Source organism: Callorhinchus milii, unplaced genomic scaffold (assembly GCF_018977255.1).
Source record: "Callorhinchus milii isolate IMCB2004 unplaced genomic scaffold, IMCB_Cmil_1.0 Scaffold2, whole genome shotgun sequence".
Classification (NCBI taxonomy): domain Eukaryota; kingdom Metazoa; phylum Chordata; class Chondrichthyes; order Chimaeriformes; family Callorhinchidae; genus Callorhinchus; species Callorhinchus milii.
Window position 1 is genome coordinate 86,043,438 of NW_024704743.1, and position 17,848 is coordinate 86,061,285.

The 17,848-nt window shown below is 39.2% G+C and overlaps 1 protein-coding gene across 1 annotated transcript in view; it reads left to right on the top strand.

Annotated features, from left to right (window-relative positions):
• Nucleotides 1-797: 797 nt before the first annotated feature.
• eif3e (eukaryotic translation initiation factor 3 subunit E) overlaps nucleotides 798-17,848 on the top strand; it is a 114,761-nt gene continuing 97,710 nt past the window's right edge. The window contains exons 1-3 of the mRNA NM_001292859.1: nucleotides 798-913; nucleotides 5,086-5,203; nucleotides 6,398-6,515. Of these exons, the coding sequence (NP_001279788.1) occupies nucleotides 824-913; nucleotides 5,086-5,203; nucleotides 6,398-6,515 (326 nt within the window). The 5' untranslated portion in view covers nucleotides 798-823. The remainder of the gene's footprint in view (nucleotides 914-5,085; nucleotides 5,204-6,397; nucleotides 6,516-17,848) is intronic.

Genomic DNA, 17,848 nt, shown 5'->3' on the forward strand with positions numbered 1-17,848 from the left:
TTTCAGTGAGCAAATCATGAACCTATGGAACAGGCTCCCTAGGGAGATGGTTGAAGCAGGAAGTGTTGATTCTTTCAAACACAGATTAGATAGTTTTCTTTTAGGAAATAACATTAATAATAATAATAATAATAATCCTTGCATTTGATATTGCGCTTTTCACGTCGGGAGGACGTCCCAAAGCGCTTCACAGAACACACTGTAAAGTGAATTGACTGTATATTTGTGGGCGAACGCGGCAGCCAATTGCGCACAGCAATGTCCCACAAACAGTCGTAGATTGAAAATGACCAATTTATTATTGTTTTTGGTTTTGGAGGTATTATTATTAGGCTCTGTGTGGAGTAAGGAAACTTGCCCAAGGTTTCGCCCTCTGCCTGGAATTGAACTCAGGTCTCTCACTTGCAAAGCGAGTGCTCTAACCACTGAGCTGCAGGACTCCACTTTGAGACGTCTAGAAGACGTGAAAAGCACTAATATCAAATGCAAGGATTGTTAATATTATTATTATTATCTTCTTATGTCAAATGCAAGGATTATTATATTATTATTATGACCTGGCCACATTGGGTGAAGAGTGAGGAAAGGAACTCCGCCCCCTTTGTGTGATTGACGGCGAGGGGAAGCTCCGCCCCCTTTGTGTGATTGACGGCGAGGGGAAGCTCCGCCCCCTTTGTGTGATTGACGGCGAGGGGAATCTCCGCCCCCTTTGTCTGATTGACGGCGAGGGGGCGGGGCCTCACCAATGCACACGCGGAATCTGGCGGCGGGGCACGCGGTGACGTAGTGACGCAGTCAGTGCGCCTGTCTCCCCGCTGCCAACATGGCGGACTACGACCTGACCATGAAGATCGCCAACTTCCTGGACCGGCACCTCGTGTTCCCGCTGCTCGAGTTCTTGTCCGTTAAAGAGGTAAAGCATTAGTGGGAGGATGCGAGCCCTGTACCAGCCCCTCCTCTCCTCTCCTCTCCTCCTGCCTCCCGCACCGACGCCAGCCCCGGGCCGGGGCCCTGTCGCGGGATGGATGCCACATGTGCGGGAGGAGGGGAGGAGAGCAGAGGAGAGGCCTCGGGCTCGCGGGCAGGTCCGCGGTCACTCTTCTTATTCTTATTGTGTATTTATTTTATTTTCGCTGTTGTTTATGTTGTTATTTATCTTTTGCTGCGGTTACTTTCGGGCTTCCCGAGCGACTGGGCTTCACCCCGGGGCTGTTTCCTCTCTCTCCCTCTCCCTCCCTCTCCCTCTCTCTCTTCTTCATAGGATTGGGTTCTTTTTTGGTTCCCCAATATCTTCTGACATCTCATTGTGGCTCGTTCCTGGTTATTCAAAGTACTCTTCCCTCTTCCTCCCCCTCACGCCTACACACAGAGTTTTGGGGGAATGGAAAGTTCTGCCGCTCTCCGTGTATTGGTACTTGAGATGATTTATTCCATTTTTAAGTGGATCAATGATTAATAAATCTTTTTGTCTTGTGTTTTCTTACCCATGATTTGAACTAGAACTCAAAGGCACCTTCAGATTGGCGAGATACTTGGCCGTGACCTAAAGTAGACGGTGACCGAAATGAACTTTAAAGAAGCTGTAATGGAAATCAATAGGTTTTGATGCTTTTTGACACCGAAGTACAATATAAGTTTTCAAATGGGACTTTTATGTGAAGGCTCTATTGCAGGGCGGTACTATTTTGGAATCCATTCTTCCAATCGTTAATTTGGAAACCCATCACCATCCAACCAGTCTCAAGAGTTTCACATATGAATACTCCATGTATGAATATGAATTCACATATGTATAAGTATTCATGTATCTAGAATAGAAAATGCATTCTCTCTCCAGAGACAAGCAGCCTCCTTACCTAAAAGTATTTGGCACAGGTTGGCAAATCCAATACTTGGGGATCACGGGGTATCACATAGCTTGCCAATGTGAACACTGCCTCCCTCGCAAGCTGTCTTGGACACCCTACCCATTGGGGCTTTGGTTTGAAGAATCCCTGCTTCTACATTTTTTTGTGGTTAGCCGGGTGCCTGATGCATGCGGAAACCCATCACCACTGTGTCAGATACCCGGCTGATCGAAAAAAATCTACCTGTTGCATTTGTGGAACATCACAATAAGCAGTAATATTACTATACGGTATAGTTTTATGAATTTGCTGAAAATAATTAGTGAACCTAACTAAAGTAGACTGTACTCAAACTCCAATCTTGAAGGTTAGGAGCAACTTCATTTTGTCTTTTTTAAAGCAAAAAAGCTCCTGTTAATGGCCAATTGTACAACTAATCAAATAAGTGATCATAGTTTGCCAGGTTGTTATTGATGTGAATACATACAGTGGAGCCCTCTTCTAAGGTAATAGCTGGGGGCTCATAAAATCCCAACCAGCCTTGTAAAAAAAGTGAGAGATCACTAGTCAGCGGTTCTGAATCGTGCTGTTGCCCATCACACAACTGATGACATCACTGTCATGCACACTGATTGCTTGCTAACTCCATCAGTGTGTATCACACATCAAATTGAGAAGTCTACCTTCAAAACACATTGCGCTTCATGCAGTGTCAGGCTTCAAAACATATAGTCGTGTGATCATGAGTTTTGTAGTGGGACATTGCTTTTTGTCTGGTTTTCTATGCAAATTTTTTATACTTTGCTAAATATAATGTTGGGGTCCACACCCCGATTGCACTGTAATTGGCGTGCATTCTAACTAAGTGAGTGATAACAGAGTTCTGTATCAGTCAGAACTAGGCAAGCCAAAGAATTAATCCTGCCATATGTACAAGTCAGAGGTGTTTTGGGAGAGCAAGAGTGCGCAGAAACTCCTTGGATTCAAACTGAAAATAATATTGGTTCACACACTAAGGAGTAAAGAGAATTACAATTACAATCAACCAATGTGCTTGTCTGATGCAATAGACTAAATGGATTTTAATACAACCTTAATTGTGCATGGGTTTCAAAAACTACAACTATTTGAATATAGCATCTGTAGAAAGATTTCAGTTTCTCATACATATTTATCAGCAGTGCTCTTCTCATAGTGTGTTGTTTTAATTTTTGACTTCCTGTTTCATTTGTCTTATGTTGACTGATTTTTCAGTGAAATTAAAAATGCTACAAGTGTCATAAAAGTCACACACGACTGACAAAAACTATTAGCAGTTCTTGTATATGCAGACAATCACAGAAAAAAAGCACACTAGTTTAACCCTATTCTTATAGTAACTGGCTATGAATTAAACTCTTAACTAATGCTATCTATTTTCAAGGGCTGTCAGTGTATTAACACTGGCATATTCTCAAGTAGAATTATAATCAATCTGTTATCTAAAAATCTTTATTTGTAAGATGAAGAGTAGGGTTTAGTAAAGCATGATGTTAGAGGTATGAAATGTTTTCCATCTAGGTGAAGCATGATGGGTTGGCTTTTTTAATTGTCTCCTTGAACATTGTTGAAAATATCCAGTTAATATACCACCAATGATGATTGTGGCTTAAGACCTTGACCTTCCATGTACCACCAGGATTTGGTTTTGAATCCAGTTCACAATGATGGCATAGAAATCTTCTTTTGGGTGTATGAGGCGTACATTAATTTTTGTGCCATCTCCATCCAGTTCATGGGCAAAAGTGCTTTTTGTGGTTTTTGTTGAGATATATTCTGTGGACAAAGTCGTGAGAATTTATTTGTGTCTGAAATTTAAGATAATGCCACCTTAAAGTATATAAAATGTTTCCCCCTCCCATTTGTTTAAAATTAAAAATCGTAATATTAGACCGACACGTTACTGTAATAATAAATAATAATAATCCTTGCATTTGATATAGCGCCTTATCACATCTTTGAGACGTCTCAAAGGGCTTCACAGAATTTACTGTAAAGTAAATTGACTGTATATTTTGTAGGCGAAACGCACAGCCATCTGCGCACAGCAGTGTCCCTCAAACAGTCATGAATTGAAGTGACCAAAAGCGATCAGCCAATCGACTAACATCTGGGTTCCTACATACTGCTAGGTAAACAGAGGCGTGTGGAGTAATAATAATAATAATCCTTGCATTTGATATAGCGCTTTTCACGTCGGGAGGACGTCCCAAAGCTCTTCACAGAATATACTGTAAAGTGAATTGACTGTATATTTGTGGGCGAACGCGGCAGCCAATTGCGCACAGCAATGTCCCACAAACAGTCGTAGATTGAAAATGACCAATTTATTATTGTTTTGGGTTTTTGGAGGGATTATTATTAGGCGTGTGGAGTAAGGAAACTTGACCAACGTTTCGCCCTGCCTGGAATTGAACTCAGGTCTCTCACTTGCGAGGCGAGAGCTCTAACTACTGAGCTACAGTTTAATGGATTGAACAAACATTAAAAGTCTCTGAATTACTTACTATAACATTATACAGTAATTATCTTGGCTCAGTTGTAAGCACACTTCCATCTGGATCAGGAGATTGTGTGTTGAAACCCAACTTTAGAAACTTTGAGTTTGCAGGCGAGGTTAACACCCCAGCGCAGTATTGGGAGAGCATTTCATTGTCAGCGATGCCATCTTTCTTTGAGACGTTAAACTAAAGTCCTATCTATCTGTTGAGCTGAATGTTAAAGAACTCCTGACGCTATTCAAAAAGACAAAGGAATTTCTGCCAGTGTTTCTTGGCCAATAGTACTCCAAACTAGTTTGTTATTAACCTCCTGGCAGTTTGTGGGAGTTTGTATTCAAAGTGACTGCCATTTTTATCTACAAATACACAGTCACTACACTTAATGGTAATTACTGTGAAGTGCTTTGAGATATTTTTACTACAGTGCTATATCAAATGCAGGTTATTATTATAAAGCTATTAGTTTAAATATTTGTATTAATGCAGTAGTAGTTTTCTTACTTTGATATTCTTAGTGTAAACGTGCATAAGCTAACTGTTACTGGTATTAATGAACAGAATTGTGCAATATACAGACCGGAGTCTTCAATCTACCGATCTCGGGCTAAGACTAATTCTGGTTTTAGATTTTGATGGAATTTGATGTGGGGTTCAATGTTCTTATTTAAAATGGTACTGTGACTCTTCTGTTGCAACAGATTTACAATGAAAAAGAACTTCTCCAGGGTAAACTGGATCTTCTCAGTGACACAAACATGGTTGACTTTGCCATGGACGTGTACAAGAACTTGTATTCAGATAAGGAAATCCCTCAAGGTGAGTAACATTCAGCATGTCAAATGGATTTAGAAATTGACTGGTAAAAATGCAATTCTAAATTTAATGGACAGTTGTGAAGTTTGTCATTCACAGTCTTATGAATAAATATCAATAATGTAACTCAACCACTAAAATCTTATCTGTTCATGAATATTCAAATTTGGTCGCCAATTCTGGTAAAGTTATAACAAACTCGACAAAAGCACTTGATGTGGAGTTGATTTAATCTCTTTAAAAATGAACTGGCTGAGCAACCGGTTGAGAACAGTATTGGAGGTCATAGGTGTAGACTGACATCAACAAGTACTCCACAATGCCCCAAATTTCATCTGGTCATGGTTTGTAAGACCATTTTGCCTTAAAATGTAAGATTGTGATGAATTGTTGAAAATTTTTAAATTCATTATTTATTTCGAAAAGTATTCCTTTTAAGAAGCTGGAGAAGAGATTCCAAATTAGGACTGAATTGAATAACTTTCAATATTCCTGCACCATCATTACATTTTAGGACAGTATAGTCCTACAGGCTAAGTGACATTTCATAGCCATCAATTGTATTGTGCTTGGAATCAATAGAGAGAAAAAGGATGTTTGTAGATGGAAATGACAAGGAAATTTTCCTCGATTACCTTTGGAGATCAATTGCAGAACTTTTCCTCAAGAGTTTATTGGAATGGAGTCCAAGGGTTTGGATGGTCCATAAGGAGTAGACTAGTTGGGATAAAAGGCCGTTTCTACTTTATCTGTTTTGTTCTTGAATCAATTTGACATGAAAACGTTCCCAGATTGGGTGCGCTGCTTCATAATTTACAGGGATCAAGGGCCTTATTTCCTGCTTGTTTAGTACTTATTGCTGCTATTTGATGATTGCATGACTCAAGTTACTGGCAGTGCTTGTTTAAGATGTTGTGTATTGTAATGTCCATTGCATCTTGTGGTGAATGTACACAGTTAGTGCCAGAAAACTGTCTAAAGTAACTTTGCCAGATGTTCTGAATACCCTTCCAAAATGCTTCAATAGAAGTAATTTGCCTTTACCTGTAGTGTGCATAGGGAGGCACAGTTTTAAAACATTGAAATATGATGTGTAAAGTTTTCTTTTTGCATTTCAATGCTTAAAATGATCGAGCTCAGACTTGGAACCTTTTGTTTGTTTGACCCCATAAACCATTCTCTTTGTTTGAATTTTAGCTCTGAGAGAAAAGCGTACGACTGTGGTTGCACAACTGAAGCAGCTCCAGTCTGAAACTGAACCAATTGTGAAGATGTTTGAGGACCCAGAAACTACAAGGCAAATGCAATCTACCAGGTAGGTGGCAACAGATTTGTGCAGATAATGGAAATTAAGTCATACCCAAGAGTTATTTGTTAGTAACTTTTGCAGCTATTTAAATGGAAGGAACTTCTTGTCAGCAATCTTAGTTGGTTTTAAAGCCTTCTCCCAGAGTTATTAATGGAAAATAGTTTAATATTTTGTGGTACCTATCTTATAATAATAATAATCCTTGCATTTGATATAGCGCTTTTCACGTCGGGAGGACGTCCCAAAGCGCTTCACGGAACACGGAATTGACTGTATATTTGTGGACAAACGCGGCAGCCAATTGCGCAGAGCAATGTCCCACAAACAGTCGTGGATTGAAAATGACCAATTTATTATTTTTTGGGTTTTGGAGGGATTATTATTAGGCGTGTGGAGTAAGGAAACTTGCCCAAGGTTTCGCCCTCTCCCTGGAATTGAACTCAGGTCTCTCGCTTGCAAAGCGAGTACTCTAACCACTGAGCTACAGGACTCAATCTTCTCCTGAGTTGGAATTTTATTGAGGGTTGTTCAATGGGACATTTTGAAGTTGTCTTGAATGTGACTGGTATTTAATAGAGGATACATGATGAGGAACTGTGGAATACAGAATAGCCTTCATTTTTGAATGTTGTCAGTGAGCAGGCTGCATCCCTCCATGAAGAGAGACATTTCATTCCAGACATAGCATATTTTCCATGTCTAGGTAGGATACATATACAGAACTTTGTCTGCAACAACAACTTACATTGATAGCACTACTCACGCAGGGAAACGTCCCAGAGCGCTTGACAGTGGCAGAGCATAACGCCAAGCTGGAGGGAGGGAGATCGTGACCGTAGGCACAGTCGAAGAGGAAGGTCTTCAGGCGAAACCTGAAGATGGGGAAGGAAGGGGCAAGGCGGAATTTGTACACTTAAGCATGGTGATTGGTTTCTACAGTGTCAGACACTTGGCTGACCAAAAACATTAATAAACCAGTGTGGGGCCAATCTTATTAATATTAATAATTATCTTTGCAATTGTTATAACACCTTTCCCATCAGGAGGACATCTCTTAAGTGCTTCACAAGATTTACTATAAAGTGTTGTCACTGTGTATTTTGTAGTTGAATGCTGCAGCCAATATGCTCACAGCACAGCAACGCTTCACAAACAACTATGAAGTGAATGACCAGTATTATCGGGGGCCACATACTGAGAGAAACTCTTTGTTTTTCGAGAGGTGCCATGGGACTGTTAACATCCACCTGACTAGTCGGTTTAATGATTCATCCCAAGAAGACACCTCCAACAATATAGCACATTCCCGGCACTACATAGTATTACACAATAAAGCGGCATTGAGAAGCTAGTTGTCCTCTGGTACCGCTCCTGAGTGACCTCTGGTACCTCTCCTGTGTTCCTCTATATATGAACTTTTGATTGCTTGGAAGTGCATGAAAGCAGTCTAGGTAAGCAGCCCACTGACTCTTCCTCTCTGGAGAGGCTTGAGGCCTCTTCAGGTGTTGGTATGAATTTGTTCTGCCACTCCATGACACTGCAGCATGTTAGTTAAACGCTACAGTAAAGCTTGCAGAAGTCTTATCTTAAGAAGTCTTCAATTGTATAATTGCCTAAGTGGTACATTCACCCGAATACCGTTCAGTTTTCTTTCAAAACCGCTTAGGCTTCTTTGTTACTCTCGATTACTCCTGCACTTACACATTGAATCATAGGAAATGACGTCCTAACCCATCAACGCATGTTCACTTAGCGGCCGGCTACATTGAATCACGGGAAATGTAGTATTGATCCATCGCCACATGCGGAGAAGAACTTCATTTCCTGTGATACAATGCACTTCCAAGTGCTTATGCGGCATTTTTTTCAAGACATTGCGTTTTGGCCACACGATACATAATCAATCCACTTTACAGTATATTCTGTGAAGCGCTTTGAGACATCTCAATGACATGATAGCCTGTTGTATCAAATGCAAGTATTATTAAGTTGCATCCCAGGAAATGTAGTCTTGATCCTTCACTGCATACGTACTTGCTGGCTGTGCTTTTGCTGGCTGCATTGACAAACTGCCACTTGCACACTTACTGGTTGCATTGAATTATGCACGCGCAAGTGTAGGTTATTGATTAAATTGAATTTTATACGATTTATACAGTTTGCCTGCAACTCAGATTACGCTTTTGTCATATTAAACATTATGGTCCCGACTGATACAACTTATGTGAATTTTACTGTACGCCATTATGCTTCTATTGGAATTTTTATTTTCTTTGAATGTTTCAGGATATGGGTAGTGTTCAGTTTGCCCTGCTAGTTTAATTTTCTTGATATAAAGACACACAAGGTACCATAGAAGTTGATGGCACAGGAGAAAGACATTCAGCCCATTGTGTTTGCCAGCTCCCTTGAAAGCAGTCCTTTCAGTCCCATTTCCTGCCCTTTCCCCATACCCTGAGGCTGAATCGTTTTAAGACACTTTCTTGAAGGCTTGTTGAAGGCCAATATGGATCACGCCTCAATCACTTCTGGCAGGGCATTCCATATCCTAACTATTCAGTGTGTGTAAAAAAAATTCTCCTAACTTTTCCATTTACTAATTTCCTTTGGATGAGGCAATAAACCAAGGTCCCATCTACTTGTTTAGGTGGTTGTTAAAGATCTCATGTCACAAATCGAAAAGAGAAGTGAGTTTCTTCCAGTATCCTGGCCAATAAATCCCCCAAATAAAATTGGTCATTGGTTGTTTGTCATGGCTGCTTGTGGGACTTTGCTGTGTCCAAATTACCTGCTGCGTTACCCGCATAAAATGCACAGACAATCTACTTCACAGAATATACTGTGAAGTGCTTTGAGATGTCTTGAAGTTCTGATAAGGCACTGTATCAAATGCAAGGATTTTTATTATTACCATCTTAAATTGATGCCCTAGAGTCATTGACTGACCCGGCAGTGGAAATAATTTCTTCCAATTGACTCTATCAAAACTCCTCATAATTTTATAAAGATCTCTCTCAGGTCACCTCAACCTTCTTTGTTCTCAGTAAGATGGGAAATGAACCTAAAACTGAAGACAAAGGAGTGGGATACTGCCAGCAAAAGGGTATGATGGAAAAAGTTGAGCCTTATTTTCATGGGCATTTGGTTATTCAGAAAATAAAAGGAGCTCTTTTACTGTGTACTAATTGAATTTAGTTTACATTGTTTCCAAGGGCTTTTCTCTTATTGAACTTTTCTGCTTTTTAGTTGCAAACCTGTCCATAAATTCCTGGTTTAAATTATGAATAGTGCTGGTATATGGCTTAACATAGAATAATGGTTAGTGTTTATATAAAAACACATACAATTCATGTAATTATTCTTGTAACAACCGATGCATCAAAGGGAGTATTTCATTGAAGGTTGTCATTATCAGGTACCAACAGATTGTTGAGTTTTAGGGGTAAAATGAAACCTGCAATGGCTGTTTGTTTAAAGTAAGAAGCTAGACTAAATGTAGTATGTCAGTGTAGCAAGCCACATCAATCACACTTTGAGAGTCGAGAGCTTTCTTCCCAAAAGATATCCCTTACAACTAAACGTTAGTCTGTGTTGAAAACTCATAGACAAATCGAAATTGACCTAATTTGATTGCCAAGAAATTAAGATTTAGTCTTCCACAAAATATGCGAAACAATTTTAGAGTGAGTTTGAAGTCTGGTGATGCTGTCCCGCACTTTCCACTGCGTCTTTCTGTAATGGAATAAATAAGGTTTAAATGATTTAAAAATACACAAGTCTGTTCAATTGACACCAGAATTTGGAAGGGGAGTGTAATGGCAGGAGGGAAGATTGGTCTAAGTTCCCATTTGCTGAATTATGCTTTAGAGAGATTTTAGTGCTGGAGCTCAACTTCTCAAAGGTTTGGGGAGAAAATGAACGGCAAGTCAACATACCCTTTTTGTGTGTAGCTTCAAGCTGCTGACCTAACAGAATTGCATCCTGCAGAAGGTGCTCTCAGTTGTCCAGTCAATATTTGGTAAATTTCAATTCACTTTACAGTATATTCTGTGAAGCGCTTTGGGACGTCTAGAAGACGTGAAAAGCGCTATATCAAATGCAAGGATTGTTATTATTATTATTCCTGGCTGAAATGGAGGGGAAAGACACAAGTATTTCTGGGAGGAATAAGTTATTTATCTGAAGAAAAGTTGGCGAACTAAATTTTGATGTCTAAAAAGCAGTATTCTCAAACTGCAAGATTCTGTTTTAATTGTAACTTCATTTAGTTTGCGGTGGATGGAAAGTCTGCGAAAATGTCAGCTGCAAAAACAACCTTTCATTGTTGGCATTTGGAATTGACTGTTTGGAGATAATTTGTTTGCAAATCACCAGCAATTTCAGGCACAATTAGTGCCGTGACTTCCAGTTAATGAATACTGTCTTTTTAGACAACACTCCTAATTACTAGGGTTTTAACTTTGTTGTTTCAAAGTGATGAGGTGCCTGTGCACCTGGTTTAGTACTTCTAATAGATATTTTGTTTAGTATTAAAGTGCTGGATAATTCTTGGCAGTAGATGTATTTATTTCTTTTTTTCCTGATTGTTTCACGTCAGTCCTAGTACAGTAACCGCCCCTACATACTCCAGATATCTGGAATTCATACCTAGGCAGGCCGGGCAAAAAACTGACTTTTGTGTAGACTCTACCTTGCCAGTCCACTCTCGAAGCACACGCCCCAACCTCACTATCCTTGCTGGCCTTCAGGGTCCAGGGATATCGACTCAGACTTCTTATTTCCATGTTCTAATTCAACTACTTACTAGTTAGAAACATTGTCAGAAATCTGAAAACTCTTTGTTTCATTTGTCAGCACTTAACACTATAATTAATATAAGCTGAATAACAGTACATTTTTTGGGGCGTCTGACACACATGGAAACCGATCACCATGCTTAAGAGTGTCAAACCAAACTGAGAATTTCTTGCATCCCACCTACACATGGAAATCCCAGTGATAGATTGTTGTAATGGACACATCCTGCTTACCTAATTCTGGAAAATATTAGGTGCAGGCTGCCCTTAGCTTGCCATTGATATCTCTGTGTGGCAAGCTTTCCCGCTGCTTATCCAGCTGGGACCACCCTACCCATTAGGGCTTTGGCTTGCAGGGTTATTAACAGGAGCAGAATGGAATGATTCCCTACCCGTAGTGAAGTGCTCAAACTCTCTTCTGCAGATTACTTTTGATTTCCTCACCTCTGATTTGGTGACTGTTTTGTATGCTACATGCTACTGCTTTTCATATTCACAGTTACTGATTTCTACACCTTGAATGCCTTTCTGTGTTACATGGGTATTCCACACAAAAAAGTGCAAATCTGTTTAGCTTTATACAGTATATTTATGTGCATAAATATATTGTTTGGTTTAACAGATATTTGACTCCTGCGGAAAGCCATCACCATGCTTAGTGCCTTCCATTCGGACAAAGCCACATACGCATGTACATTTCCCTGTGTTTAGAATGGAATGCACACACTCCCCCTGGATTCCTGGGTCCCAAGTCAGAGCTGACTGCAAGAAGGTGAAGCCTGGGACACCTTGATCAAGCTTAGTTCTCTGACTCTTAAACATCCCCCCATCACCACCAACCACGTGTCTGCTGCCTTTAAGAAATGTATCCCAATTGGAATGCTTAGTATTTTTTTCAAACTTGATGCACCTGGAGAAATACTGGGCTGTGTATGGCCCCTTCCTGGAAGGAGGCTTGATACAATCTCAACCTCATAGGAGAATAATGTAATTAATTCAGGAAGGCAACAGCAGTGCCTGACCTGTAGTCAGGTAAGGTAAGGATTGTCTGTGGCCTCCTTTTTCCTCTCAGCCTACCCAAACACCAGGACAAATTTATTGCCTCAGTCCGCTCTTGCATTGCTCCCAAAATGTGCAATAACCCTCAGAAAATCAAATGTGCCTTCCTACTGACACCGTCAAGATGTGCAATGGCTTCACGGAATTCATGTTAGCATATAAACTCAGGAAAACGTAACTTTCCATTAATAATGGGATCTAAAATGCCTTTACTTTGGAACTTCTGCAGAATTCTTCAAAAACAGTGGAATGGGAGAACAGCACATTGAAGCCCAGTACATTGCTTTACAATGATGGTGTGTGTTACGATTTGCTCTTGCAGTGAGCTCAATGCGGAATAGTTGTGAAGTATTCCTTTGCGAGGGGGCTGAAAAGTTACAGAATAAGTATGTAAGAGAACAAAAAGCCTGCAGTGGAAAGATACAAATTTGAAATAGTCTCTCGCATCTACAAAGTATAAAATGATTGAACCTGAAATTGAAATGAATAGTTCTGGAAACCTGATCCTAGGTCAACAGAGACTTTGTTGTCGGAGACTGTAAAATGTTGTCTTTATCAATACAGTCTGGTTTTATAAGGGTTTATAGGGTTCAAACCTGTCTGCTTGTTCAGGGAATGGTTTGATGTCTGTCCTTTATAGTTCTGCAGAGGACATGATAGTTAAGAATTAAGACCTGTGATCTGAGAATTACTGATAATTTTACAAATAAAACTGCTTGTTTAGAACCACCAATTTATTGTGAACGTTAGATTGCTATTCCTAAACAAAACTGGTGACCATTTAAAGCTATTTATTTATGTACAGCTTTTGGAAATGGGGCAGCTTCACCCTGATTTTGATCATTTTCATTTTTCTCTATTTTATGAAACCTCTTTTAAACACTGAAGTCAACTCCTGACATGTGTTGTGCCAAACCAGATGTTAGAAAAAAGCTTCTGTGTTGCATAGTTTTGGCAAACAGTTGGTGTACTGTAGTATGTAGATGTGTTGGTGATGGTTGATATTACGTTTATTTTAGTTCTCTTACTGTGGCATCCTATATTTTGTTTTTATTCAATTAAGTACAGTAGCTGAGAACCCAGTTCAGTGAAAAATAGTATAGTTGAACGAATATTGGTTATCCACACACCATATGTTGCTTTTCCATATTGAGCTTCAATGTAGAAATGGACAGGGGCTCTGACATACCAGCAAAACATTCCAGTTGTGTGCGTGCATGTGATAGTACCAGGTTACAAGAGACATCGTAGCTGTGTGAGTAAATTGCATCCTGCGTAACCTCACACGCATAAATTCAATTTCACGTATGTTTACAACTAGGATTTGTGTTGGTGGCATGAAGGAAAGTAAGTGTTTATATGTTATGTGTAGGGTTAGAGCGAGCAGTAGGGTTGGAGATGAGAAAGTCATAGTAAGAGACTGAATGAGGGAATGGTGGGCACACTGGCGTTACAGAAACCAATTAGTTCTTGATGGAATTTTGTTGAGTTCGCACTGCAGCCAAATTGTTCTTTGTGTGATTGTCCATTATCCATATTGTTTGCTTGTCCACAACGGGGCTCGTTCCAATTAGTGTGACCTTCTAACTGTATAAGCAGTGATTTTAAAAACGTTGTTGAATTTTGTACTACTGCAGAATAGGAGGTTGCTTTTGACCCTAATCACAGCATAACCACTACCAAATCAAACACATAGTTGTTTAGATTCAGAGCAAATCTCCCCGTCACTCTCCTTGACCTTGTGCACCTAATCACAGAAGTATACCCACCACATCCAAGGGGAAATATTCGTCTTAAAATTTGTCGAGTTGGTGACGGAAGTTTGAAAGTAAAGACCTGTTAATTTTTTTAGTTAATACTGTAAAAACATGAATTGGGATAGAGTAATGGCTTGCCACAGTCCAGCGTACGTTGACTTTGTTGATTCCATTGCTTTTAGACCAGTGTTGATTTATGGCTGTTCAGACGTGACACAAGCATGGTCCAGGCAGATGTAGAAGCAGGTACATCAGGCAACATGTTCCTTTAACTAAACGTTCTATTTCAGCTCTTAGCCATAAATTTATCTCTTATCTTCCACCAACCAAAAATTGGTCTGTGTATAGATGTTACACCATCTCTAATCAGATCTTCCCATACATAATTTTGTTGAAAGAGCAACATCCACATTCCTTTTGTCCATATGTGCAGATACGTGGAGACATGCCACTTAGTCATTAGCGCACTAGCCCCGCAAGTGAGAGGACCCGGGTTCGATTCCCAGGCAGGGCGAAACCGTAGGCTAGTTTCCTTACTCCACACGCCTCTGCTTACCTAGCAGTGAGTAAAAACCTGGTTGTTAGTCGATTGTTAGTTCGCTTATCTGGGGTTAAGAAACCCTTCAAAAAACAATTTAGTCACTCAATCCACGACTGTTTGTGGGACACTGCAGTGCATATTTGGCTGCCTGTTTTGTCCACAAAATATACAGTCAATTCACTTTACAGTATTTTCTGTGAAGCACTTTGAGACAACTCGATAAGACGCTACATCAAATGCAAGGATTATTATTACATTATTATCCAGTCTTAGGATAGATACTCAATATGGAAAGTATTCAATTTCCCAAAGTAATGCTGTATTTCTCATTTTGTGAGGAGCGACATTAATCCACAAACAATTAATACAAATATTAGTACTGAGTAAACAAATATCCTTCAGTTTACCCAGTTGCACTTTTTGAGAGCTTTATAGGAGTTTTATTGTTTTAATTAAAATCAGTAACTTACTTATGACCAATAGATCCTGCTTGAAGTTTTTTGAAATATGCTTACAGTAGCTCCTTAAAAAAGAATATTACCTGATCTTTCCCTTGTGTTTATTTTTATCCCAGCAAATTGTGTAGATGCATCAACGGAAAGTTATACACTTTAACAACTCCCTAATTTTAAGAAGTCGTGAAGCCAAATAGAAGTACGTTAGCTGTTTAGCTGATGAATGCAGATAGTCTAATTACAGGAATTAGAATGAAGGAGTTAATGAGTTTGACATAATGAATGAGAGGATGAGGGAGAAGGGCATTCGTGAAGGACGAGCGAATAGAGGGATGTAGAGAAGGAATCCGGAGGAGTTGTGGCATATAAATGCTGGCATAGACTAGTTGGGCCGAGTGGCCTGGTTCTTTATTAACATTTAATGTGGTTCTATTGTTCTATTTTGTTTGACTAACATGATTGTGGCTCCAAAATAAAGTTATGCCTCCGTTCCTATTGATTTTAAATTGACTCCCTTGTGTGATTTGTTTGGCAGCTCCTCCAAATCAGTTCCCTCAAATACATATTCGCCACTTATATGTAAGTTAATAGTAATTTCTTGTAAGTTAGTTTTTTTTAAAAAAATTTAAGACTCCATGTTCAATTGATTTTCAATAGTTTTTTTGAGCTACTGTAAATGTAATATTCTGTATGTACTATGAAACCTATTGCAGGTCATTTATCTCATTAAATATCGATCTAATAAGTACAGAATAATGACATTACAAGCTGTTCGCTGACATTTTCCAGTTCTGTGCCAGAAACATCCTCAGTTAAGTCTTTAATTCCGATTCTGAGGATGTTCTCTTAAATGAATTTAGTGCTTCCTGCAAGAAGCTGTGCAGGATACGAAAAAGTAGGCTTGAAAGGGTAATCTACAGCTTTCATCAAGCCACCGCCAAAGGTTCTGGATTTACTTAGTTGGAAGTCTTTGAAGAAAGAAATGTTCTTAACAGTGACAGTTTTGTGACTTGGCTTAGGAAGCCTGTTTTCCAGCAGAAAATTGGTAGTGTAGCCTGATGAGTGAGAATACTAGTTTGCATTTTGATTAGTGCAACATATTTTAGGTGTATAAAATTAAAAACAACAATGGTCCACCTGACTGCTTTGGTATTTGTATACATTTTATTCTAGTTTTATATTGTTGCTCTCCATTTATACTCTATTTAACAAATTAAATCTGTAGAAGTTCCTTATGCTTAATGCTGTATAGGCCTAATAAGAGGTAATTCTGTTTCACGATTAACCCCTCATTGCTAAATTACCAGCAAGTGCTTTGGGACTCTACGCAGTGTGACAAACACTACATAAATGCAAGTTGTTTTTGTTTTACTAAAGTTTGACAGTTTCCAAAATGCTTAGATTTATCTATTGATCATTCAGTGGGATTTTGGCCTGAAAGGTGAAATAGTTATTCACAACATGATTGTAGTAGTAATACTTTGATGTAAGGAATTATCACATCTCAAAGAGCTTCACACTGTTGCTTTGAAATGTTGTACAATTATGGAAATGTTATACAGTTATGTATGGAGTGCCTCAAAGAGATCAGAAGACTGATTATTGGAGGTTCAGTCCTGTGTATCAGACTTTAAAACCAAAGATCCTCCAGCTGTCCTGGTGGCTTCAATGCAGTGGCACTTTTTCAGATATAATTGAGTTCTTCTGGATATAATGTTGTATGGTAAAGAGCTCAAGATCCACACTAATTGTGAATGGTCCAATTGTGGATATGAGAACGTCATTCAAACTACAATGTATAGAACTAATCGAAAACCTTCAATCAGGAGTTATACTGTCATTGTTATACACACAGTATCAGCCTACTTCTCTGTTTCTGTCTGTCTCTAACCATCTCTTTGTATGTGTACATCTGTCTTTCTCTAATCTTGTATTCAACTGCATCAGATCTCTGCCTCATGCTGTTGATTCACAGTCTCACTTGGGTGAGACAATGCTCTACTGTATGTACGATTCCTAAATCTTCCAAGAAACGCAGCTTTCAACAGCAACATCCCACATGAATGACCAATAATCTGTTATGAGGAATTTAGGAAGTAATTTTGTTCAACACAATGGAAGAATCCCGATATTCAAAGTAGTGCCATGGGATTGGAGCCACCGGAACAGCCAGATGGTTTTATGTTTTAAATCTGATCCAAAGGACCACACTTCCAACAGTGCAGACTTCTAATTTCTTTGAGGCTCTCCATCTGCCAGTGAAGCTGAGAGCTAATGAAACTTCAAGGAATTTTATTTTGAATCTCCATGCATTGAGACCTAAGCTCTGGAGCCCAAGCCCAATACTAACAATTAAATGTAGGGATGTATTTTAAAATGCAGTGCATTAAATTATTACATTAGCAAACAAGGGGTGGAGAGAGAGAGGAAGCAATATTTGAGACAGGTTTGATGTGCTTTTATTCTGATACTATAAACTGTAAGAACTTCACTGTTGTTGACTAACTTATCAGGATGCCTTGTAACAGATTTGTATGTTGCTCTCCATTCGGTTATAGTAGCATTTCTCTTTCAAACAGTTTGAAATTTGATACAAATCTCCAATGAAACTACAGAAAATAATTTGAACGCCCTGTATTTCAAAAAAAAGATTTGCTTATTTTGTTTCTAAAGTCTTAATTATTTTCCTTCCCCTTTCTTTGCAAGGAAGCACATTTGAAATAAATCAACA